The sequence below is a fragment of the Apteryx rowi genome, unplaced genomic scaffold (genome assembly GCF_003343035.1).
Source record: "Apteryx rowi isolate R43461 unplaced genomic scaffold, aptRow1 scaffold_23, whole genome shotgun sequence".
Classification (NCBI taxonomy): Eukaryota; Metazoa; Chordata; class Aves; order Apterygiformes; family Apterygidae; genus Apteryx; species Apteryx rowi.
In genome coordinates this window covers 234,815-261,829 of record NW_020448641.1, presented here as the reverse complement: position 1 = coordinate 261,829, position 27,015 = coordinate 234,815, and the positions used below count along the sequence as shown (strand labels likewise).

The following is a 27,015-nucleotide window of genomic DNA, read 5'->3' as shown; positions in this document are numbered from 1 at the left end:
ATTTTTACTGTATCACACTCAAGTTATTGGTCTTTAAACATGAAATTGCCAAGCTTGTTGCTTTTTGTTTGGGCTATGGCAGCACACAGGGCCCTTTGTCAAGGATCGTTTTTAAATGTTTTTCTATCAAATGGGAAAGAAGTCCTTTGATGGATTGTTTGCACTCTAGCACTGATAACCCCACCTGAGACCTAGAATATTTGGAAGCAGATGGATTTTTTTTAAATACATGTTTGGCATCTCCTTCAAAATAAATTCAGAATGGGGAGAGATGGAGAAAAGGGATGTAAGCTGTAGTTTCATAGCATTGGGTCTGATAGCTATTGCATTCCTAAAAATAAATCCCAATATTTRTATTTATATTTGGGAAAGACAGAAACATGTAGTAGGTTGTGAAATTCCCTATTACCACAGAACATATTTATTTTATAAGTAAATACTATACAAAATGAAAATCTGTTGTCTGGCCATTATGGAAGGGACTGCAAGGAAAACACCTCTTTCCCTGTTCTTCATTGAATCCATTTCTTTAGCCCTATTTTGTAGGAAAATAAGCCTCTGCTCAGTAGGGTGTCTTTACCAATAGCCCTGTCCAGGGCTACGCRTAGATCCCTGTCAGCAGCTTGTAGCTAGACTGCAGCGAAGGATGCTGAACCCAGGCACGGTGCGTGATCTTGGCCATCTTCTCTCTCCTGGAGTAGAAGCGAGGTCTTCGCCATTCCCCTCTCTGTCTTCTGCATTGTGGTTTCCCGCAGCCCAGGCAGATGGTCTGGAGCACCGTGCGATAGCGCCATCGAGGATGCTCCAAGGATGCTTAAATTGGGTACCTGTGGAGCGCTTTGCGAAGCCTGCCTACCCCACGGTTAAGATGTAGCTATCCCTGTATGGTAGAGCACTTAACATACTTAAAGTTATGCCAAAAGTGTCGGTTCAGGGAATCTAAAGTATGTTTTTGAGGTTAAATGTATACTTACCTGCTTTGCTAAATGTTCAAGATTTTCATGTGTTACAATGCAACAGAGCAAGCCCTTTAAAAGTAACCAACCCTATATTACTCTCCAGGTCAACTTTTCATTAAAACTGGGCCACAACTGGCAAAACTGGGCAAATGAATCCAAGGCCTGGCACTTCCTCTGAAATTCATATATCTGAGCCTAATAAGTGCTAATTTTTAATACGTTATAGACACCGAATCCTCAAAATATCCAAAGATGTAATGTCGTCTCTTCTTTAAAAGGATGTTTGCATGAGTGATTTTGCTGCTCAGAATGAGCTTTGAAACCTGTTGTCAGATTATAAAATTGTTGCTGGGGTTTTTAAATTATGCTTGGAACATTAATTGATAAGAGGGACATTCTTGCAGGCAGGAGCTAAGCTGCAGGGCTGCGGTTGTGCCAATGTAGTTATCGGTTTTTAAGAATGCGATACATAAACCAGGAGGTCTGGGGAGTCATTAGCTGTAGGAAATGGCTTTTGAGGGTGTTTACAGGTAAGGTGAGATACAGTATCAGACCTCTGAAAGAACCTGTGTGCACGGTAATGAGTTAAATGAGTATTTGCATTATTCACTTGATATTTTCTTAATATTGCATGTTTCTCTCCAGACAGCAATTCAGTGTATTGTTTTAGATACGTCATGAGTGGAGGTCAGTTAAATTAGCAGTGTTTTGTATTTTGATCTACAGCAAACCATGCTTGCATATGGACACGGGATCAGGCCTTGCAGATGCACAGATTGATAAAGTTCAATAAAACGTGGCCTCGTCTGTCGTATAAACTCGTTTCCCTTTCTCCCTCTGTGTTTTTTATTAGACACTATGTGCAAAGGCTACCATGCAGACTATCCGGGCAGCTGACACAAATGAAGTAGTCAAGCTAATATTTCGTGAATCTGATAATGACCGAAAGGTAAATAACTTAATGCCCTCTGTAAACCATGTGTAAACAGAAACGTTGTTGAATGTTCACTTTCTTTTCTACAAAGCATGAATATAGTTGTTTAAAACTGATAATTTGGAGGGAGGGAAGGGATATAGGTTGTCACACCTAATGCTCAGTTAATTGGATCTTTTTAACTGATTGCCAGTCAAGGAAATGGGCAAACTGACAAGGAGCTTTAGACATCTAGAAACGTTACGTGGTTGTAAAGGGTTGTGTGTCGCTAAAAGGGTCACTTCCAGCAGCTGTGGATTGGGCATCTGAGTCAGGGAGCCTGGCTGACCTTTCTTCTTTATTTTTTTTTAGGTTATGCTACAGTTAGAAAAGAAGCTCTTTGACTATTTTAATCAAGATGTTTTTAGAGATAACAATGGCACTGCGGTAAGTTTGTGGCTAAACACTACTGAATAAGATGGGAAGTGACATAAAAATTGCATTTCTTTGTCAGCCCTTTATCCTTATCAATCCTTCTGTATACAGAATGAGAAGAGTTAATTCATCTGACATGATAACCCYGCCAACCTTTTTCCTCACTTACCCAGTTATTTTGTGTACAGCTTCTTAAGTTTGGCATCTTTTTGTTTACCTTTCTTTTCTAGAAAAAAATGTGAATGAAATATTCTTCCCAATTCACCCTTCTTTTCTGTCCTCTGGTCTGCGTTTCTTCAAGCACCCTGTTTGTTCACTTGCTCTTTGTCGTGCAACGCAGTAACTTAGGAAAAAACCTTATTGCAAAACTGCTCTCAAAATATCTGCATCTTCTCAGTGTACAAAGAATAAAGGAAAAGCACGAGAAAAAGGAATAGCGAGCCCAAACCCTGCAGCAGACTGGCACTGTTTGGGCAATCACATAGGGTTTTGTAAGAAGAGAAAGCAGACAGGAAACACTAACATTTTGATTTGTAATTAGGATTGCAGTTTTGCTGTAGGGAGTAGCTATATGCCTACTTTAACATGATTTTATTTCAAAATGTAGCCACTTCATTTTGGAAAATCTCTGTACCACTGCTTGCTGTTTTTTCTGTTTCATCTAAAGTTCCTAGGAATTACGTAACTAAGGAAGTACGTTAAGCATCTAAAATAAAAAAGCAAACGGTTAAGACAGATGAAAATCAGGAATGCACGTTTTGGATGTGGGAGCCATAACAAGGGTTTCATTCCCCGGCTCCTCTGCTTGTGCAAATTGGTGCCACTTCCCCAGCGTCAGAAGCGCTGTCTGCTTGCGGCAGGTCCCGGTCCGGCCGCGTGTGCGTAAAGGCAATTCCCGTTCCGAACTGCGTAACTGCCAGGATCCCCCAGATCTTCCCCCATTAAGTATTCACCCATGTCTCTGCCACCCGTTGTGATGGCTGTCCCTGCTCAGGGACGGGTCGTCCACGCGTGCCGTGTGTGCTCGCCACGAGACATATCCATACAGGCAGGATTTCTTAAAAGCATAGCTACTGTGAGATAAGTGTATTTTTTTTTTAATTTGCAAAGTGAAAAAATCTGAGAAGTACATAACAATTGTCCTTTCATTGATGTTTTTATGTTTTGGGGACATTTAATACTAAGTAATAAAACTAATCCCAATTCCAGTTTCTATAGGTAAATTTACCGTGGTATTTGGGGCATTTTTAAAAACAAATGTTTGTCATTTTGATTTTAATTTCAGTGCATTTTTGAAGCTGAGCAGAGTTATTCTGGTTGCTGCCATTCACCACATTCTAGCGGTATTTCAGGCAACTGCTGGTTGACTTTACATACATGGAATTGGCGTGCACAGACATAGGCGGAATCGCACTTAAGCACATTTCATTTCAAAATCAGCAGTTGTTTCATTCATGCACCAAGAAGCAGGAAATCTTCCAGATCAAACATGGAAGAAAAAGATAAACGATATAATGAGCCATTGGAGATAATCTAATCTTCATGGTCTAGTTAAACACGCAGCACCATGATCACTAAAAACAAACTACCTATCTAAAAGGATGAATGTCTCTGTGCCGAATTCAACCCAAAAAATCCATCGCATCCTTCATCAACCGCCGGTCTTGTACCAGCCTGACAGAAATTTAATTCAAGCTGGCTCCTGAAAATAATTATTGTATTTTAAGAGTAGTAATCATTGGTCGGGACATGATTGAATGTGTCCATGCCTATTGACTTTTTCTATGATTTATAGCTTTGTTTAGTCGATATTCCCATCGAAATTGTATAATTAATTATAAGTGGGGCTGTCAGGTCTGCAGGATGGAGTGCCCTGATGAGTATTTGGGAAGATTAAATTTTCCTTAGCTGTACCAATGCAAGGCTTGGGAATTTTCACAGCACTATGGCTGCTGGATAAAGATGTTTTCTGTGTGTTTAGCAACTGCTTTAGCTCAAAATCCATTGATTTTTCTGAGGGTTTTTTTTTTTTTTTTTATCAGTGTGGTGTCTCTTCAGTAACAGTGGAATGTGTACAGATGTGACAAGACCTGACAAATATTTATTATCAACAGGCTACTTTATCATTGTCCATGCACAGTTATTCCTTCTTTTTTACATTGTAATCAACAAAAAGAATCTTAAGATACATATAGAAATAGATATCTTTTATGAAAAATATGATATAGATACAAACTATCTGTTCAACAGAAATTCATTTTGAAATGCATGCAGTGTTCTGTCAGGTCTAATTTTTTTCCAAACTTCAGCAATTATCTGTATCTTTTCCCTCAAGGTGCAAAGACCATTCTTTTATTTCAAAAAAAGGAACAGCCAGCTTTATTCATCTGTGTAGTGGTCGAAAAAGAGAAGCTCTGTTTTCAAGCTGTAACAATAATGTAAAACTACCTTAATATTTAATACGTATATTCTGAATTGCCCACCGAGGTTATACTGCGTCAGATGAACCAGGGTGTAACTCTGTTAAGTGCAATAGCACTGCAGTGCCTAGATCCTTTGGGGAAGGGTGTTACAGAAAGGGAATAAGAAAGGTGGGGCAGAAGGAGGTGCAGCATATGGGATTATATAGCGTATAGTGTTGTACAGATTCCAGTTTAAGTTGTTGCTTTTGAAGCAGGAAAGCTTGGAACCGCTGAGGGTGCCGGTGGGAGCACCACATTTTTACTCCCCCCCCCCAAATTCTTAAATAATTTATGATAAATCAAGCTGTAACTGTTTTGTTTCAAAATAGCTTTACTGGAGTTCCCTTTAATTTCAAAATATTCAAAACAAAGGCAAGTCAGAGATAGTTATTTAATGAAAAACTTGTAATCATGTTATTGATTTATACAAAAGAACCATGAGTTAAATGCTATTTCTTCAATAGTTAAATAAATATRTAGTTAGAATGTAAAAACCTGTAACAACCACAGGAGAATGATTATGTCATTAAGAATCATTTTATAATCTTTAACCGCAATCAAAAATGAGAAATGGTTCGTACATTCATATATTTCACATGAACCATATTAAAGAATCAATCCACATGGAAACTAATGTATTGTCCTTAAGAATTCRACCATTACTGTCTAGTAAAAGTAATCAATTAATGAGTTATCTTAAGAGTTAGGCCCGATGTCATTTTCACTAAAATCCTAATCTGTTTTGCCCATTGATGTTTGTGGAAACCAGGGGCTGTTTTTACGGCCGTTCCTCGCCCTGGTCTCCCCTGCTTCCCGTGGGCGCTTGGGACGTTGCCCGTCCTCCGGCTCTGCTCTTGCACGGCGCCAGCCTCCGCTCCCGGGATTCAGGTGCCGTGGCAGGAGCAGTGACAGCCGGGCTGCCAGCCCTTCCTAGCTGGTCAGGTAGCACAGAAGAAACTGTTGTTATCAGCGTTAATTTTAAAGCAGATTCACGATAATTATGCAGGAAAGCCCAACRATCTCCAGCCTGTACACGCCATGAAATGGAAGTGGTTCCGTGCTCTTACTTTTATTATTCTTTTATATTAAAAAAAAAAGAGCAAGAAAGCAGTGAGCTTCATGTTGCTATCAGTTGTCAAATATCCTCATATATCCTCATCCAAATATCCTCAGTAATCCTCATATTACAAAGAACAAACAGTAAACTTTGACAGCAGTCTATTCAATTTCTATGTTGTGGACAGCAAAATAAGTCTTCAAGGGTTGATTCCCTTTATCCTGGATGTCTGTTTAGCTTTGACTAATATGATATGAGAAGAAAATTAGAATGTGCTATAAAAATGGATTGAGCTATAAAGGTCTTGTTCTCCCTATGCCAAGTAATGRTTTAAAGTAATCTGTTATTATGCTAATTAATTTAGAGGTGTTATTAAAAACAATTCAGGTAAATGTGTGTTTAAATGATCAGTAATTTATTTCTGATTATTTATTTATTTTAATATTCCCAGGCAATCCTGAAAGGATATGGGGATGGAGGAGAAAGGCTTAATTCATGAGGGACCTTTATTAAGCTTTTTGTGAGAATATGTGTGCTCATGGAGGTTAAGGATCTGGCATCACTGAAAATGTATTAATCAACAGACAAGATATAGCACAATGCACTCTTCCCAATGGCCTTGGCTCTGACCCTTTTAAAGATAATGGGAATACTGTCCACTAAGAACCAGATTAGGACGATCAAGTGCATTTCATCAGGGTTTGACTTGAACCATGATCCCAGGGGTGAAAAGGCAGAGGTTTATCCACTGAGCCACCCAGCCCCTGTCCAGATAGAATCTCGAATATGATGTATAAGGGCAAATTAAGATAGAGGAAGGAAATTGATTGCTTGGGATCATTGTTACCTAGGACTGGGCACGAGGAAATCCGAGGCACCCAGGAGTTGCCTCTTCTATTTAAGGTGGTCGTCTGAGAGAGCTGATTTTCATAAAGTACAGATAGGAAAATGGCTTAGTGCTTTCCTCCTTTACCCAAAAGCAGTGTTCCTGTGCTTGGAATTGTGTTTGCTTTAGTTAGTTGATGTGACATTGGATAGTCTGCAAAATGAGTAATGACAGAGATAGAAATATTATCAATAAATTCTTCTCACTAGCAGACAGAAACGTAAAGCCAGATTGCAATTGGAAGTCAATCCAGATGTGCTGGGTGAGCAGTTTGCTTCCAGCTGTGTTCCACGTATGTTAATTATCATCTTGTACTGCCTTTGCCCGTACCACAAAGTTACAAACACTATTTCATGACCTTTTGTCCCCCTGTCCTGTTCTACACAGCTAATTTAAGTTCTGAGCCTAGTTCAGTGCTAGGCTATATTTATTTTTTTCACCATTTGTCCTTCTTTAAGTATAGTCTAGAGAGGAATTCCTTCATGAGTCCGGGACATACGTGCGTTTTTTGCCATCAGGAAACAGGAGAGGTGCATTCAGGCTTTGCCCAACTGGTTGAGTCACCGAAAATCRGTGCTCACCAGGAAGCCCTCTCCGACGGGAGCTGTGGTCTCTGCTGGGAGGCCGCGAGCRGCCGTGCTGCGTGTCAGGTGCCCTGGCCTCGGCCTCATCTTCGCGGAGCCGGAGAGACGAGCGGCGATGTGCTCCTGCAGCGCCGTGCCGGAGCAGYGCTGTCCTCACGGGATGCTCCTGGGGCGATGGCTGCTTCCCCTGAGAGCTCGCGCTCAGCCTCATCCCCTACTTTTAACTAACTAGCATAGCCTTTACCTATACTTAACTTTAGTTTCCTTATTGAGTATTAATTAAAGTGCAACAAGATTTTGAGGGGAATTGTTTAAAATAATGAAAAGATCCCAGAATGCAGTCTGGGTTGCCTGCTGCGTGTTGCAGACCAGGGGTGGCTGAGCACTGGTGAGCTGCCAGCAGGTGGTTGAACTTGGGGCTTGTCCATGCCAGCGCTTTCAACCTGAAGTCCAGGGTCTTGCATCTAAAGGGTCCACGCAGGGCGGTCAGGAAAAGCAAGTTTATATGCAGAATCCAACCATGTGAAATTTCTAAAAGGGCCACAACCTCTACTGGAAAATGTAATACATTGGAGAAGTTTGAAAGCGTGGTTTTATATGATTTTGGGGTGTATCACAAGGCCAGCAGAGATCACAAGGCACTGGTCATCTGTCAGAATGAGGAATATTGCATCACAGAAACTTTTAGAAATGCTCCTGTTAGACCCTTATGTTCTGGCTGCACCATATATCGTTCTTCATGCCTTTCAGTGCTTGGTTCACAKCATGCCAGAGTCTGTCCATCAGCCATCAGTTGGAGATGTCCAATGGAGTTGGAGAAGGCACTTCACCAGTTTAGAGGTAGTCAAAACCGAGGGATTTTTCTGAGTTCAGATCCCAGCGGTGCGTCTGAAGCACGTTCCTCCGTAGCGTACTGGATGCTCACCATGTCTTACTGAACCACGAACACGTCGCCCCTTGCAACGTTGGTCTCCTTACTTCAGCTTTGCTGCACCTGGTGCTTCACAAATGCCCCCAGGGAAGCAACGCGTGCGAGCGTCGTCCTCAGCGCGCCGTTGCGTGGGTGCAGGTGTCCCACCCAGCCGGGCATGAGGAGGGTGGGATGGGAGAAGGCAGACAAGGAGACAGAGAAGGGAACGTTAATGAGACAGAGCCAGTCGTAGTCTCTCATAATTACTCTAGTAATCAATAGGCTTTACAAKAAACTGTTATTCTTTATAGACATTTTAAGCTACCTACATATTTCTCAAACAGAAATATTATTTTTAACTGCATTTTCCAGGGTAGATTTGCGGGGGAGAAAAAGTAGAATGCTTATCTGAAAATGTTAGTGTCCTTTAAACTGTTGGAATGTCTCCCAAGAGAGGTGGGCATATKAGCCAAAGGAAAAAAGAACACCAAAGTGTTTTCCTGGGGAAGCTTCCCATAGAGCCAGACATTTTCTGGATTAGTACAGGTACACGAAGTCTTCAGTGCCAGCGATGTTACACTGCCTGTGTTTAGCTCTTCTAATTCTAAGAATACTATATTTGGTGCAGTACCATGTATCTACATTTACATAGGGGTTGATGATTTGACAACACTGTCATTCAGGATGAATTCTCAGAAATACACAGAAATATATAGTAATTACAAAAGTAGTGTAAATGGTACATTTATATTTAATAACGTTTACTTTTTCCTGTGAAACTGTTGATTTTAAAGAATGGCTGTGTGAGGGAAAGAAAGTAAAGATTCAGAAATATATARTAATTAACAGTTTTACAAAATCTTAGCTAGAGAAAACAGCTTTAAAGTAAGGTTGAAGCAGAGTTGTGTGTGACATTTTGGTAGAGAAGTAGGAGGGATCAGCATTTCCACAGACCTTTTTTTGAAGTCAGTAGACTGCTGAATCAGTTCCTGAATATTTTTTCTTTGACTGGAAAGCTGGATAAAATTACTGTATTTCCAAAGTCTTTTGAAAAAACTGTGTACTATACAAGACTGGCAAAGGAGGCTACATTGACCAATGTCCACATTTTTTAATTCTCTAAGGTCATTTCTGTATGCTCATCTCCTTTTTTGGTCCGAAACTTCATTTCCCTTTCACAGCTGTGAATTCTCTAGTGGGTCCTGCAGATGGATTTGATAAATGCTGCTAATATCACCTTCTGATCTAACAATGCTCTGACTTTGGTCTGTAGGTCTTGATGAGTAATTGCCGTTGTTCTACTCCAATGACTGAATTAAGTTGCCCTGTTTTAAAGGGTTCATACCTCTGTGATTTTAGCCAAGGCAGCTCATTGCAGCATGCTGATGGACATTGACCTTTTCAGGATGCCTCTTTGCTTTAAACTGAAGCCAGCAAAATTGCCTTGATTTCTACAGCTGTCTAAACTGTGCTATAATCCTCTGATTACTGTCAAGCTAAATAGTAGCCAAATTTAGTATTCGAGTTAAATGTAGCATTGGCCAGAGCGCACGCTGCCTACCACGTGCAGCCCCAACAGCTATAGGGACCACGGTCTGCAGCCCGTGCTCGGCCCTGGGGCTGAGGGACCTCACTGGAGTCCCCGCGGGAAAGCTCTGCGCRATACCGAAACCATCTGTCCAGCCCTACTCACATTCCTCTTACTCAGTGGCATATGGGTGCTGTGCGCTGGAATCACCTATTCCTTTTTCCTTCACCCTTATATGTAAATAGATGTTCCATGATAGTTTGGGTTGAAAAGAAAAAGGAAGGGAAAAACCTCTCTTCAGCAGCTTTTACAGGCAGCTGGAGAAACGCCGGTTTTGATAAGCACCTTAGGAGATGATGGGCACTGCCGCTGACCCACGCAGTGACCCTAGGACATCCTTCAGTGCAAATGCCGTCATTCCTTAATTCTGTGCAAAGAACTTCATTGATAACCAGCAAATTCCTGCTCAGGGCCACAGGAACTTGGCTGTGCGAACTATTGGAAACATTTGGCTCTAGAAGTTCGCTCAGTGGARATACGTAACTTCCCATCAATAAATTTAACCTGTTTTTAAAAATAATATTCTGCCCTCTGGGTTCTCTCTCATCATTGCGTGTCCGTGGACGCACAGCACATGCATTGGATAACCATGCGTTCTGCACGCTGTCCCTGTGCATCACTGCGTGCTGTGTAGCTGTAGATACATAACTCGTAGGTATGGCTGGCACTTCCCTTTGGAAGGTGTTGGTCRAACGTTCCTGCTGGGCTGGACATTGTAGGCCAAATATCTTGACATAATACCAGCAATTCAAAGAAGCTACACCAGATAAAACATAGGCCCTACATCATCCTTGCTGTCATTTGCCTATAAATGCACTGGTGAAACTGAGTTTGGAAAAGAAAATCCTCTTCTGAACTGCCTGTGACATACAGTTCTTGAATTAACTTCCTGCTACAGTATTTTAAAATCTCTGTGCAATTGCTGAAATTACCCCAGTGCGTCATGTCACACCTTAAAAGTTTGGTTCTTAAGGACAATCATATAATGAGTAAATTAAATGGAACAATATATTGATTTTTAGACTTTGAAATTAATTTCTTTGTCATTTCCATGTCATTTAGAGTGAACAGACACATTCATGACTACTGTTACAGCAATGACATTATTCACGATGCTGTTTAATCTACAGTATGTAAATAACTGAGAAGTTTGTCCTAAAAATTGGCATGAATAGAATATATTTAGGTTTCCCTCTTAAAAAACTATGGTATGTGCTTTAAAAATAAAGATGTTACCCTGTACTCCTTGGTACTGAATGGATCTATATTAATTTTTATTAATTAGCTCCAGTGCCAAGGAAATCCAGACACCCCTGTAACTGCCATAAAGCAAATAGAGGCGATGAAATGAAGTGGGACCTGCCTCAGGTCCCACTCCTGCTCCCACTGACTTGGGTCGAAGGACAGTTATTGCAGCATTTACAGTTGGTTATGACAAGGCCCAGTGAACTCCTCAGCTTTTCACTAATAAGCTTGCATGTTGAGATAACAGGCTTGAACGAGGACTCAAGTGCTTATAAAAAAAGCTACTACTGAAAAGGCGATAGTTAAAACAGATTTCCTACTGAAAAATTGACTGGCTTTTTCTCAAAATACACAATTCAAAATTTCATCGTTTCTCACCCTCATCATTCCACTGTCTGCAATGGTATCAGGTAGATAAAGAAAAGCTCTTAGATAGGTACCCGCTGCACCAGCGAAGCACATGAAGAAGTCATCACTTCTGTGCGTAACGGTGAGCRAGACGTCTGTTTGCATGGTTTGTGGGCACCTTTGAACAGAAGGTTACAGATACTGCAACAAGAAGACAAATATGAATTTTATCTGTCACTTAATATCCCAGAAAAAAATGTTTCATACAGTAGAAGCATAGCAAGAAATTAAAGTCTCTGCAAATAATCCACTCAAGTCAACATATTTAACTCTTTTTCATATGAGCATGAATTTTCTTCAGATGCAATTAGCATTTCCCARATATTTCTTTCAGGCACCTGGTTGGGCTTTCGCATTCAACTGGGTCGTCATGAGTTTTTGGCTTTGTCATTACAGGTTCAAAGATACCCCTCTACCTGGGAAAACTTGGGGGATTCACAGACAGTCCAGCACACAATACAGTGTTGTTCGTATTATCTGTCACCTCTGTCACCAGTGTCAGCAGCTCATCTGCATAGCAGAGGACACAGCTAAACAATCAACTCGCGCAAATAAAAAATACCAGAGAACTTCATTGAATGATAATGAAGACTATAACCTGCAAGTCTGAGTACTTAGCCCTCTAAACCGCAGCCTTCATGTAGTTTCCAAATATCATAACAAGAACAATTTGCATGAGTAAAATTTTGAAACGCTGAGTTAGTGTGAGAGGACAATGCATCCATTTAACATCTCCAGCCCCTGGAATTCTCATGAGCAATTTATACCATTGTGTTCTATGAAGCATTGTTCTTCTATTCAGTCCTTACAGTTTCGCACGTCAGAAATAACCCTCTTTTTCTGATGCTTCCACTTTCCTAGAGTGATCTTTTTACTTGGTAAGAATAGRAAAAAAAGGAGTTATATTAAAAGATATCTATTTGAAGAAAAAGTTTTATTGGGGATGGTAGATTTTTTTCCTGTGCTAGGTTCATATTGAGCAGCTAATACCTTTAATGGTGGAGATAAGGATGGTGACACTTGTTTTCATAGCCAGTTCATATGTACGTATAAAGTCTACACATCTATCTATGCATACTTAAATGTAGAATCACAGCCGGAAAACATAAGCGTAATGAATCATTTTTTCCTGAAGTGTATATCATGAAGCCATTGAGATTACTTAGGTAAGAATAATGGCTGAACTGACCCTACATTTTTTTTTTAGGATTGAGCACCATATTATTCAAAAAATATTGTAAGTTTCCACACAGATATTTATAAATATTTCCCCAAAAGTCTTGTATTAAACATTTGAAGATTTGATCAGATGTTAAGACATGTGCAAAGTATCAGCAATTATTTATACTGGAAAGTCTTTTCCAGCACACRATCGCGGAGTTTGGTGTGAGATGCAGCAAAACAGGGAAAGCCGCCCGTGATTTTGCATCCACACGTAGAAGTGCGCTTGCATCGCGCCGGCGGCACAGCAGCTCCAAACTGCAGGAAGGCTGGGTGGGCCGTGGAGAGGCAGCTAATCAGCAGTGCAGGTGGTTCAGGTAGCTGCTTTTCACACAGATAATTAATGTGTACAAGTAGCTGCTAATTGCACGTTTCAGGAATGATTTATGAGGTGGCGGAGGGGAAAGAGGGACACGATCTAATTTCTTTGGGAACCTCTGCCATTCGTACAATGGTATCAGCACAGCTGTGCGATGGGACATGATTAATGAACAGCGGGTAAACACACTGCCATCGTACGGGACACTGTTTTGATGCCATGCTTGTCAAAATAGAGAGTGGCACTTAGGACGACGGTCAGTAGCAGCGCGGATTATGAGCTTTCTTTTACTCGCTAATTCGCTTGGACATCAGACTTAACACCAGCCGCGGTTCTGAAACAAGGTCGTTTATGTCCGTCAGAACGGTTATTGGTGTAACATGGGCTGTTACCACTGACTTTTTATGAACTGGTTTGTGTTTATGAACAAAAGACTACGGATATTTATATTCTCTATGGAGGTCTAAGGGAAAACAAATTTGGCAAGGACTAATATTTATACAGGACATTAAATCTAGACTTATGAACATCTCTGTTAAATATCTGCATCCAGTACAGTATCTTGGCTGCTGCCTGCAAGCACATTTTACGTATTGTCACGTATCTCTTTTTCTGCTATCTGACGTGCACCACCCAAAACAGGTGTACGAAAATACTGCTTGTCTTTGCTTAGGAAGAATGATTTGCACATCCCTGTGTTTATTGTACCTTCTTATCTGGGCTAAAGATAATATAAAGTAATATGATACTTGTGCTGACTTTTTTGTGGGCTGATTAGCATATCAATTTGCTCTACTTCTGGTTTATCTTTGAAAAGATTGCTAATAAAATTTGAAAAAATTTAGCCATCTCAAAATAGTAAGTGTGCCCATAGGTCACTGATGTAAAGAGCCAGTGTTACGTGTTTCATTGAGGTGAAAAGGAATGCTTGTAACACTTTTCTCAATGAACTGTTTGTTTATCAGAATAGTATTGTGTTTTGCACTATGTTCTAGAAATTCTTTATATGAAGGATACGCCTCAAGCTATGTAATCAAAGTCTTTGTTTATTTCATTTTTAATAATTTAACATTTTAGATTGCTTCAGTTCAACATTAAAGAGTGAATACATTTGTTTCTATTTTTTATAGCTTTTAGAATTTGACAGAGAGCTGTCAGTCTTTAAAGACAGATTGTATGAACTGGACATCTCGTTTCCTCCCAGGTAAGATTCATATATAATCTGTTTATTTAATTATCTTACTAAAATGTAATCCTTACTAGCACTGTAGGTGAAATCTGGGTGTTTGTATACGTATTGTAGGAATGATCACGATCTTCATTCCCTTCATAAATGTTTACAGTCTTCCCACATCCCCTCAGTTACTGCATAAACAGGGACCGAGCAGTCCGCATCCGGGTTGTGCTCATCGTTTGGTTACAGCYGATCCTGTGTTTTGTAGTCGCTTTTAGAGTAGACCTGACGTTTTTGTGCACCAAGAGATGTATAGTTACTTCTATGCCCTAAACCCTGTTAAAATACTTTATTGCAACCACAAAGACAGTCTTTGCCTCAAGCTGTTGAAAACTGCCTTGCAAGTGACGCTTGCTAGAAAGAGACTTGAAGAAGTGGAAGTGCAGAGTCTAGTACCCTTGCTCAAGGTGGATCCAAGAGAAATATCAAGAAAGAGGACAAGAACATAGGTTCTGCTTTTTTGGCTTTAGTAAACATGTTATATAGCTAGTAAGACTGTTAGAATAATTTGGCTTTTTTAATGCACATATATGATTTTAATCTGATATATCCCCTTAACTGAATTTTAGCCATGAATAGACAGATACAGTTATCAAACAAAACCAAGATTTTTGCAGATGGTGGTCTATCCAGAAGAAATCTAAGGAAAAATTGACAGATTCTTAAATATCTATGTCCACCTTCCAAGAAGGAAGAAGTCACATCTCACAGTTGCTTTGAGGGAAAGGAATATTGTATTCACAAAGAAAGCTAATGTAAAGTTACAAGAAGCCATAGATAAGAGACTGCTTTTTATATATGTTATGTATATATCTACATAGATGCATCTGTATAGATATCTGTTAAATCAGATACAATATTCTTAAATCTTGGGTTTTTGTCCTTTAAGAACAGAAAGAAAAGTATGATGTTTTGGCATACACTGGAAAAAATTTGGAAAGCTTGCCTTTTTGTTATCATAATCTCATTATTTCTCACCAGCCAGCTGCGATACTGATTATATTGATCCCTCGGGACAAAGGAAGTATGCATGGAGAGGTTACCGCTGCTCTAAATTGTTCTTATTGATTGAGTATGATAACAGAAGACCAGCAGTGTGTACTTCCTTGAGTGTATTTCATTAGTTACGTACCTGGTCGGGGGGAAAGGAGGTGAGGGGAAATAGATGTGAATTTTTTTGCCAGAAATACTCTGCCGTTGGATTTCTCCAAGTTTAGTGCTTCTTTTAAAGTAGACATCAATTCCCTTAATTTTCAGTGAAAACTGTCCATCTAAAATCAGTTTCTCTGACGATGTGTGATAAAACACACACATTTTCTCAGAACAGATAAGTGAATGTACAGCTCAAACTCCAGCTATCGCCCTCAGTTGTAGTGAGTCCCAGCCGAAGTGCTTGGCTTCCAAAAGCAAATAGTATGGCATATTTTGTGTGKAAATAGTGTGGGCAAGACTGGGAACACCACTTACTTTTAAAGCTCTCTATCACTTTGTACTTGTTTTTGCTACTTCTTGTCCTGGTTTTTTTGCTTGCTTATAGCTTTGTCAACCTTAACCATATAGGCTTAGATTTCCTGCTTACGAATGAAAATTCTTGGAAAAAATCAACCAGAACAGTGCATCAATTTGCAAACAAAGTGCAAGTCCAAGCAAACCTTGCATCCAGAACAATCCGGAAAAATATGTTGTTCCACAGATGTTTGCAGTTTCTTTGCTCTAGAGCAAAGATTTGAAATTTAGTGTGAGTAKTCGTTGGGTCTAAGTTTGTACTTTTGCCCTGTCTGCGAAATGATGAGAACTTTTGGCCAAGTCACAAATACGTGCAAATCTCCKTAGAGATTTGCAGTGTTATTTTAGTGGCTAAGTTTCTTGCAGATTGCAGCTAGAGCGGACACAATCCAGGATTTTCCTTCCAGCTACTAAGGGCCATGCCCTCTGAGGTTGTGGGCAAGTAAAATGAGCTTTCTTCTCCTGTACTTTTAACTGGAGCAAGCAGAGTGGGGGGAAACCTCCACGAATGAAATGCAAAAGCCGGAACTGCATGGGAAGTAGTAACAGTAGTAGAATGGGAAAATAAGCAAGGAGGGAAATCAGGATTAGAGCACTTGCAACCGTATGAGGAAGGACACTTCTYGATACTTCTTAAAAGTGTGTTTATTTGTAGAACTGGTGTTAGTTTGGTTGAGCAAGGAGACTGCCGCAGAAGGCAGCTGGGGAAGGGGACTGGAATAAGAAAACTGGAAACTGGAAAGAAAGTGGTTGCAAAAGGTGAATAGGAATTAGAAGCAGTCAGTAGATAGAAGGCGATGTGGGAAAAGAAAAGCAGGTCTCATCAAGAGCTGTAACAGAGGAACTGTGACTGAATGGACGAGGAGCCACACAGGCAGGTCGATGGGCACCAAGGTCCGTGATAAGGACCTGGGGAGAAAGGTGGGGTATTGGTAGGAACTAGAAACTGTATAGGCAGGAGTCACCTGGTAGCTGTGCTGGAGAAAGGYATAGCTAGGAGTCAGCAAAAGGAAGCCTGGCACCCAGGCTGGGTCTCCAAGCAAGGAGACCAAGACTCGCAGAAGGCAGAAGAGGAAAGCTTTAGCAAGTTACCTGATGAGAAAATAGGGCAGTGAGCCAGGGCTGGAGAAGAGGAAGGGCTGGTCAAGGATGATTTGGAGTGCCGGGGGAGAGCRCTGAAAAGCTGTAGGAAGAGTGAGATGGCCACAGGACGTTCCCTTGGAGCGTGACAAGGAATGGGTCTCACCTTCCCCTGGTTGAAGCGGGTAACTGGGAAGAAGGTTTGCTGTGTTTCTGTCTAACACTGATCCACGAAGACCGTGATAAACTGCTGCTGTCACCTCCTCTTAGCTCCTCTGATAGACGTTGGGGGGTGACCTACAGGTACCAGCCTGGGTGGTGGCTGCTGTGGATATGGGCCACCTGATGGCATTTCTGGAGAGTTTCAGCTTGGTTTTCTTTAATCCAGACTATAGGGGAAAAAGCTAATGAAAATTATGATCGCAGATCATAAGGGGTTTGCTCTGGGGACAGAAAAAAAAAGAAGCGTTGTGTGTGTAGAGGGCCTTACTTCGTTTTTTTAAACATCAGAAGCTGAAGTACATAGGAGTCGCTGGCAGGCTGCGATACGCCGTTTCTCATATGGCCAAAAGGGAGCTTGAAAGTGGCTTAATGTGAGACTCTTTAAGGAAATAAAGAAGCCCTGGGGGAAAATGGAAGATGTTAGACAAAAGAATTAGAAGTTAAATTGGGAGTAAATAAGAGAGCTTGTCAGAGCTGTAACTGAGAACTGCCGATGCCGCTACTGAAACAGCAGTTGAAGTTAATGTGCGCTTCGGGGGAAAGGAAGGGGAGGATCAAATTAACAGGAGCAAGAGGAGCTAAATTAAAATATTAGTCACCTGCATTTGTACTCTCTGCTGTCTTGGTTTCCCTGACACTGAGCATTAACATGAAATGGTGTATTTTGATCCCATTAACATTTTAAGCTACTGTATCTACTGTATGAGTCTGTTATCATCTAGAAGAAAAATAGTAAATAAAGTGCTACACTGGAGATGAACCTGTGGTAAAAACTGCAAGACCAGCTGAAAATGTTGCATCCCCAAAATCCCTGTGATAGTTCAGGCCATGGATGTAACCCAGATTTTGATTTTGTCTTCTTGATACAGTGAAATAAATGAACAAAATACCCTGTAATGTGAGCCATGCCTTCCCTCCCCTCCCCTGCCCGCATGCACGCAGGCTTTGGTGGGATTACAGGAAACTGCTCTTTAAAGGTCTAGGGCTGTCCTCTAGGAGAGCTCACCAACTGCAGTAACTGAGGGCAGCTTATCTACTGCCAGGTTCTTCATTGTTGATTTTATTACTTATTTTTGTTTCCTTGCAAAACCAAAGCCAGATTTGGCTCGTGTCCCTGTTTTGTTTTCTACACACCACCAATATTAGAGATGAAGTATTTCATTAGCCACAGTTTCTTTTGGCTTCCAAGATTGGAGTCCAGGTGGCTGAGCCCCGGATGCCTTTTGATCTGCAGTGCTGGCTGTGGTGGGCTCCGGTCCTGCTCTTGGTCCCAGAGCAAGGAGAGGTCCCAGACTCGGTGTCCGGGGTGGCTGGAAGCGCCTGGCGTGGGCGTTGCGGCACAGCTCTTCGCGAGACTGCACCCTCATGTCTGCAGTCGCTGCCGAGCCTTTCCCCACCGTCATCAGCAGTCGCGTTATTCTTGGTTCTGTTGTCTTTCGAATAGGATGAAAAACCAAGCTCCTGACCACTCCTTGCCATAAAAGATCCCATAGCACTGTTGCAAGAATAAAGAGGTCTAGACAAATGTTTTGGCCAAAGTCCAGGTAATTAGAGCCCAGCTCCCTAAATTGCGCTGTTGCTTAAGTTGGACATAGTGGTATTCCTCACTTCCTGCCCCAAACCGCTGTGGAGCGCGCTGGTGCCGTGCTGATTGCTGCCCTCCATTCAAGTGGTTGGTGCGTGGCCGTGGTACGGGACGTGGTGCAGAGATGCTTTCACTCGCTCAGACTTGCAAAGCAGCAGATCTGCAWTTCTAGGTGGAAGCGGGCGTCTGAGCACAGCCCTCAGCAGGGACCTGGTCCAGCTCCTGRACATCGAAGGGGAGCACAAAAGGGGATAAGCACGCTCCTTTGCCTGCTACTCCTTGTTCCCTTGGCATAACTAAAAATAGTAAGAAATTTACCTCTAACACTACTCAGGAAGTAAAAATTTTTATAAACTGAAAGCTGGCGCTTCCTCTGTGGCATGGAAGAGATGCTAACGCTGGGTTCATATAAAACAAAGTTTCTTAGAATTTCAGCAGAGCATTGAGAATATTGATAAAAACAGAAGATGTAAAACAACCTAAACGCAAGCATAGACAAAGAGCAGAACAGAGCTTTACTTTAGGGTGTTTTTTTTTCACCCATCCACCCTACTTTTGTTCTGAATCCTGTGACAAGAGAATCCTACTGCCAGTTCCATAGTCCTTGCATAGTCACTGGGTCAGGAGAAGTTTTGCCTAAAGAGAAGTGATGAACTGGAATCACTATTGTTAGACTTGCTGCAGGTCAAAATGTCCTACTTTTGTTCATGAAACTAAGCACCTTGATTTTCCTGGAAAAAAATAGTATGATTTATTTTTGGTTCTCTTGAAGTAGTGGCTACAAAGTGCTATTAACTGTAAAAACAGATTTTTTGAATAGGCAAAAAGCAATGTTTTTAATGTAGGATTTTTTTTTTTAACTTAGAGTCTTTTCACTCAACCAAGAAAGAGGTGAAAAATATGGCCTAACTTTTGATTTAATTTACTGACAGTTTTTTCTCCATTTTCCCCTCATTTTTCCTTCTCCTCTGGAAAAGAAATCTGTAGTTTATCATGACTTGGCCACTTGGCTGTACTTTTTGTAAATATAAGATTAATATAAACAATATTTGTCATATATCCAGTCATACTTGATTTTGTATTTTTAACTAAAGGAGAATAGGATCAGCCCTGCCTATTTAGAAACTACTTCTTTAAGGATCTCMGTATTCTTAGCTGCAAAGTGTATGGAACATCAGTTTGTGCTGCAAATGCAACAAACAAAGCCTTTTTCACTGAAGGGAGAGACAGAGAAAGATCTAAAGTCACTTTTTGTGTCAGGCTTATGGGCTTAATAAATGAGCGTTTGAATTTAAAAGGAAGTTGTAAGAGATTGTAATGATAGCCTTAAAGAAGTATTTCAGATCTGTTTAGTTAGCGAATTGATGTCAACTTTTACAGCAACAAATACTTAAATATAAAAGCTTGGGCTTTATGAAGTTGAGGAAAAACTTGTTAGACCAAAATTTCACTTTTATTATTCTCTTTGTATTTTGTCTTTCTCTTCAAATCCAATGTGATAGTTTGCTTACACGGAGTTTCTTAATGCAAACATTAATTGCCTGAGCTTTAGTATGTTTGGGCAAATCTAAGTTATAAGCTGTTATAATTAATAACCAAATTATACTATATTCTTTTTTCATACAATACATATAAATACAATTTTATCAATGTTAGATGGGCGCTTTTTTTTTTAAACTTCATTTCACCATCAGAGAGTACATGATATTTTAATTATGGTCCATTGATTCAGTCTGTGGATTACTGTCTCTACTTCTGCTCTCGTTCCRTAGTGTTACGGTCTTGTACCATGAGATGTTGGCCAGAGATCGAGGGCAGAATATCTCAGTTAAAATGTCATTGAATACACTCAATATGGATTCCACATCTCTCAAAAAATAAAAGGCCAATTAGGACAACTTTTTTTTGGTCTTTATTTGCTTCATAACTTGTACATATAATTAATAGCCCGATTTGCACATAGAGTTTTACAGCTTCGTTCCTGGCTTACTTAAATTTTTTTCCCTCAAAAAGCTAGCGTTATGCTTGAGAGTCAATGTTCTCCTGAGCTAAATGGGAAAGGTCACATCCCTTTGAGTTGCAACAGACTAAGTTACTTATAAATTCATTTTTTGTAAGCATAAACTGTTTATTCTCTGGATATCATCTTGAGCTCGTATTGATGCACTACAATAGCTGGCCTGGAGTTGCGAGCTTTACTGTTCTGAAGCCAATGGTATTTTTATAGTTAACTTCTGTGGGGCTGAAATTTCATCCCGAGTGTTTTCCTTGTTTTTTGTTTTTGCTCCTTCCCTACAGGGGTTTTACACTGTGATCAGGTATAAATGTAGATAGGTAAAAGCATATTGTGTTGCTGTTACGCCATGATGGGCACTGGGGGACGACATCGGCGGCTGCAGCCTCCCCCGCCGGTGTCCTCCAGGGCAATGCTGGACAGGCCCCCTTTCTTCAGAAGAAGGCTCTGTCTCGAGTGGAAACCTCCGTTTTTTTTACAAATGAATAACATCCCAATTAAAATAATAGGAAGTAAGAAGACAGTCCCTTTCYGTGGTGGCAGGTATTATGGGGAAGGGCACACCCGTGAAAGAAAACGTCTCTTTTCAAGAGAAAAACTTTGGGTTACAGTTAGTGATGACCAGCACTTTCATTGAGAACCTCAAACAAGGAACCGAGTTCTGAATTCTCACGTGTTTGTCCCTGTTCATGTTTACTGCAGCAGCACCATCACACATGCATACCCTGCACGCATCTCCTCTTCAAGATTTTCTCTAACCTCTTCCATTAAAAAGTCTTCCGTATAAAGAGAGTGACCAGAAGTGTTTATCTTTAATAGTACTTTTTTTCAGGTATGACTATAGAAGTATCTCAGAATTTAACTTTAAATTTGAGTTTCCACTCTAAAAAATTAGAGTAAACCGTATTACTGTTCTAGAAAGTGTTTAGTAGTTCAGGTGTCCTCAAAAGTGGTAATGTACTTAGAGTTACAGACTAAGGAACTATCAAATCTGATTCTAGCATATTCTCAGTTTTCATTAAAAATTGAAATGAGTCTTCTGTTGTAATAGTCATAATGGAAAGGACATTTCTGTACGTTTCTATGTCTTAATTGTACATGATATTAATACATCTGCATCTTTCACAATTAATTTCTCTGTCCCTACTCCTTAATTTCAAGAGAAGCAATGACAGTTATCTAGGCATATATTTTTACACTAGTAAGATTTTTTTTTTAAAGGAAATGACTGTACTTTTCTCTTAAGATGAACCTGCTTATATGCAAGTTTTGTCTGAAATTTTCATACTCCATTTCAAAAGTTGTATCTTCTCGTGAGGCACCAGAAGTCTCCTCATACCACGAGGCTGCAATGTTTGCTGGTTCCAATTTAGAGAAGGAATGAGCATTTGAGCCGTGCCAGTTAGGAGTATACTTCGGGCGACTGAAAAGGCGACGTTCTTGTGCCTGGAGGTTCGTTTTTGAGCGTGCAGTACAAGCTGTAAATTCATACCACTTATGCTCAAGAAGCCATCCATCAGGTGAGGCGTGACAAGCCTGACCGCCGCACACCCCTGTGATGAATTTGGCTTTCCCGTGCGAGCGGTGGCCCTGGAGCCAGCCAGGCGTGACACGGCTGCGGGCAAGTGCCGGCGGTCCCACGGGAAGGGTGCGGGACACACGGTGGGACGCAAGTGAGGAGACGACAAAATGCTTGGTTCTCAGGGAAAGGGACCAGTTGAGTTTTCTTAATGTGTTGATAAAAATCTCCTGTATTCATAAATGTTAGGGAAACAGACCTTGCCTGAGACTTTACGGTCATGATAGGTAAGAGTTACCATTCTTGCTTTCTAGGATTTAGGGAAAATAATAAAAGGAAAGATTAGTAAGTGAGCAAAGCAAAGCAAAAGGCATATTTTAATGTGCTTTTCCATAAAACGTGACATGCTTCCCTATAGTTTGTTACCTTCCCTTTTCAGCTGATTGTAAACTAGATTGAGTAATTGGTGTGAACTCTTATCGCCTGTAAGAGACAGAAAGTATCTCAGGAATCATTATTTACAAGTCATAGCTAAAAAGGAGGTCTTTGTAGATTTTCAGCTACTGTTGTATCATGCATTGTAATATCAGTTTTTGAAGGCTTAATTTTATATAAACATTTTCTTAATTTCTTTCCAGTCGCTGTGCTAGCGGTTCCTAAAAGTAAAATTTTGATTCATTTTAAGTGCAGCGGGCGCAAGGACAGGACGTAGTGCAGGAGCAGATGATGGTGTCACCCCATGGGCAGGTGCTCACCTGTAAGCGGAGGCAGCCGAGTTTGCTCCCAGGGTGGCTCCTCCAGGTTATTTCACAGGAAACAATCCCTGGATAAAATATGAAATATACATATATTATATATATATATATATATATATAGGAGTGGGGACCCGTGTCCTGGCCTCATTCTCCCTCAGTTCATGTGAATACTTCAAAGTCATATTTGTCCCCCTCCCCGCGCCAGGGAATCTTGAGGTCCCGCGGCAGCGACGGAGCCCACCGAGACACGCTGTCTGCTCCGGGGCTGGGACCGCTGTCCTGGAAGGAGGAAACATGCTTCCACGTTTATCCGGCAGGCAGAGAGCTGAATTTGGGGGGAGCGCAGTGGCTGCGGTTAGGCGGCGAGGGTGGCATCTCCTGCAGCGTCCCCTCCTCTCCTCCTGCGTAGACAAGGTGAAGGGACGCAGCGTTTTCAGAATTACTGCTCCAATCTTAGTTGGGGATAAAATACGCTCAAGYTCTTTTTCTTATGTAGCCTTTAATCCACCATTTGAACTTTTTTTCTGTCCACCTTTGAAACAGCAGTTCGCTTCTAAGTTTCCAAACTGGGCAATATGCGAATGGAAACTGTTGGATTCCACACAAATATGTAAATATTTTAAATTAGACGTTAATTTTGAAAGGTATTTATGGCGATTACATTCTTCAGTAGCCGTAGTTCTGCGTGGAGCCAAATGCGATTGCAGCCGTCGCCTCGGCAGCGTTAAGGCACGGTAAGTTGGCGTTAGCTAACACGCAGCCGGGCTTCCCTGTGGTCCCGGCTGGCTCCGTGCTGGCGCGCATGCCGGCGGCAGGGTTTTCCTCCAATCCGCTTTGCGTGCGGGAAGGACGCCGGAGCAACTTCTGAGCTCTCCCAGCAGCCGCTTCCAAGACCCGCGCGTCTGCAGGCGCTGAGACGCTGGCGGAGCTCAGAGCAAAACGCAGCGCAGCTGTCGTTCTTCTCCCGCGCAAAACTGCGATTTAGTTCAGGACCGTGTGCCTGCTGGACGCTGTAGGGCGCATTGCAAGCTCGCTGCCTTTACATAGAAAGTAGGGAGTCCTCCTTAACATTTTTTCAGAAATTATCCACTATTCCTATATTTTGAGTGCTTTTGCCTAATATAGCGAGTATTCATGTTTTCACCTCGTTACCCTTTGTAATCTAATGTAGCCTGTAGCAACCTTGCCCGCTGGAGACTAAACGCAATTCTGAATTTTACACTGCGTGAGCTCTGTCGATCAGYGGCCGAGCAGCCGGCCGGAGCAAACAGCGAGCCCAGCGCGCGGCCGGGAAAGAGCCGGTGCTGATCAGCAATCACTGCGCGAGGTGGTAGGTGTGAAACGACATTGTGGTCAGTCAATATACAGGTGGGCAATTGTTAGCTTTATCGCTGCTCTCCATTAATTATTATAATTATTCTTGTAGCTGTAGTATGGCAAAGATAGGAGCTGACTTTAGCAGGGGTTCACACCCAGCTACAAGGTTTGCTTTCAGATAAGTCTGCATGCACAGTAATCTCGTGTATTAATCATTCTCTTAAAGTGACCTATTCTTGTTTGTTGTTGCATTAGGCTGTCRTGTAATTTACTGGTTAGACATATGCTTGCCCCTTAGATATCCTCTGTGTGATATTTCTCTCAAGCAGACCCTCTGCACTGATAACACCTCGGCTTTGACACCTCTCGCCAAGAGAGACAGGTTGGATTTCATTTATTCCTGGAAGAATGGTTCTCCTTTGGACTTCTCTCCACCCCTGCTCCTTTATTCTTGCAGAATCCTGTTTAGTCTGTAATCTTTGTTTATTCGCTACCCTGGTATTTTGTCCCGTGACCTTTTTTTATTCTAATAGGTTGCACAATGATACATATTTTTTTCTGGTGTAACTTGTGCTATAGAGGGTGAACTGGTCTGTTCTGCATGAAGCAAGTTCATCTTTAAATACATTCATTTATTCTTTCCCTTCCTCAGAGGCAATTCAAAAAAGAGCAGTTTTGCCTTTTGTACTAAACCCTGTTGGTGCCATTGTATATATTTCAAAAGTTGCCCTTTTGTGTGAAACCGGAAGACAAGATGATGATTTATTTCTTGGTGGGCTGCTCTTACTTGTCAGTGTCGTCACCAAATCGCCCGTATGTTTTGGGGGTATACAAATCATCTGCTACCAGATTTGGTAAAACGGTACCCACGAAGCAAACAGGATTCACCTGCTGCAGTGACTCATCCATTTCCCGAGTCAAAACATCGCCTCGGTGGTGCTCGTGGATCCTCTTGTCTCCCAAGGGGGGATCTTTGCACCCAAGTAGGTTAAAAATTGTTAATTACCTAGATGTTTTTTATCCTTGTTTTATCAATTACTCTTACAACACATTATTTTTCTCCTACTTAAGATGGATTTGTGCATTTTCAACCAAATAGAAATACTTCATCCCTGCACTGTAAAGCACCTTTCGGTTATTAGTGAGGTATCTTCAGCCATCAGTGGATCACTCGACCCCAGAGGAATAAATTCCCACAGAACCTGCCTGTGGCTGCCTGGGCTCTGCCGGCGTCCGTGCAGGGAGCTCCGGAACCACTTCCCTGCTGGAAGGAGCCGTGCTCTCCCCTGAAACAATCCTAACTGTGCCATGAAAATGTGCTCTTACACAGCTCCTGGCCCCATTTACCTTCTCAAATTAAACCAGTATCGCTCTCACCATCATTCTCAAATAAGGTGCAAATTAAAATAAGGTGTGTGAAGAACTGGATAGAATTACTCAAGTTAGCAGTTCTGTCTGTTTTAAGGAATTGCAGCACAGGAGAAAGAGAGGGAGTTCAAAGAAGCAGGAAAGTTTCAAGGACTGAGTATTGTGGTTGGCCATGTGTAAGGTGAGGATTGCAAACCATGCTGCAAGCAAAACCTAAAATTCTAAAAAGGTTATGATTTTTAGTATTAAGTAGGCCTTTAATGGTATTCTTTTTACCACAAATGTGTCATGCTAAGTAAGGTCTGAAAATGCTGCTGAAAAGACCAGTAGTTTGGAACCAGAATCCTTTCCCACCTGTTGTCTCAGTTTTGCAGTATTTTTTTTTTCCAAATTAGAGTTTGTAAAATTACAACCCAAAAGTAACTTACTTTAAGTCAGGCACATTCCCAGAAAGGACGTTTAGCTCTATCAAAGTCACACGCAGCGACAGCAGACTGTTTTGCTGAAACAAGCCAGCATTGGGTCGTTCCCAGCGGGCCAACATTATTCATCGTTCTGTTTATCCACTTGTAATAGTAGCGGTATTACATACATTTAGTGGAGTACAACATTATTGTTATTAAAGCAATAGGGCACGTCATTCATTGTCCATTTGCTGAGGCATTATTATCACTGAATAATCCATTTTTGTTAGCGGGGGCTCTTTACTGAACAGCAAAACATAGCGTACTGGTTGCTATTAGCCGTGTGTCAGTCTCTCGCCCTCAGGCAGGCTAAATACCTTGCAAAGGGGCACTGATAAGGCAGGCGTTAATGGTGCAAGAACTTACTCAGAGTCATATTATCGCCACGGGTTAGCAGTAGGATATGCTTCCAGTCRATAAGGGGGGATTTCCTCTGTTGGGAACATTATAGGTGGAAGAAAGCAGCCGGTTATTACTCGCTGGAGAAAAGGAGCTCTGGATTTCTTTCTTTTTTTTGCTGGAAAAAAGTCCACAGAGGTAACCTGATGATATAGAAATGTTAACCCTGAAGCATATTACAGACATATATTACAGCGGCATGGTAATTACGCAAACAAGGTTGTTAAGCCAAAAAGTAATATGCCCAACATAAATCCATAAAAAGGTTGAGGAAAAAAAGCATTGTGTCGTTAACCTTCGTGCTTTGTGTCCTGCCCGGAGTTATGGCTCGAGCCCTGTTTACCCTTCTTACCCTTTGCTGCTGGCCTGCCCGGGTGACCCCCTTCTTATTGTCACCTTTGACTCTGACTCTTGGTGCCATCACCATGGTGTTAGTGTAGCATTTGCAAGTAGCAGCTGCTTAACACATTGTACTTTAACTACTGTGTTTGCAGGACTGTGTTTGCCCTCCTGATTTGGCTTAAGTGAGATGCATATCATGGCCGGTTAGCTCGCAGAGCATCGT

General features: G+C 41.4%; 1 protein-coding gene across 6 annotated transcripts in view; it reads left to right on the top strand.

Annotated features, from left to right (window-relative positions):
• INPP5A (inositol polyphosphate-5-phosphatase A) overlaps positions 1-27,015 on the top strand; it is a 234,021-nt gene that overhangs the window by 193,094 nt on the left and 13,912 nt on the right. For all 6 annotated transcript variants that reach the window (XM_026065676.1, XM_026065677.1, XM_026065674.1 and 3 more), the window contains 3 exons: positions 1,813-1,908; positions 2,245-2,319; positions 14,118-14,191. In XM_026065676.1, coding sequence (XP_025921461.1) covers positions 1,813-1,908; positions 2,245-2,319; positions 14,118-14,191 — 245 coding nt within the window. The remainder of the gene's footprint in view (positions 1-1,812; positions 1,909-2,244; positions 2,320-14,117; positions 14,192-27,015) is intronic.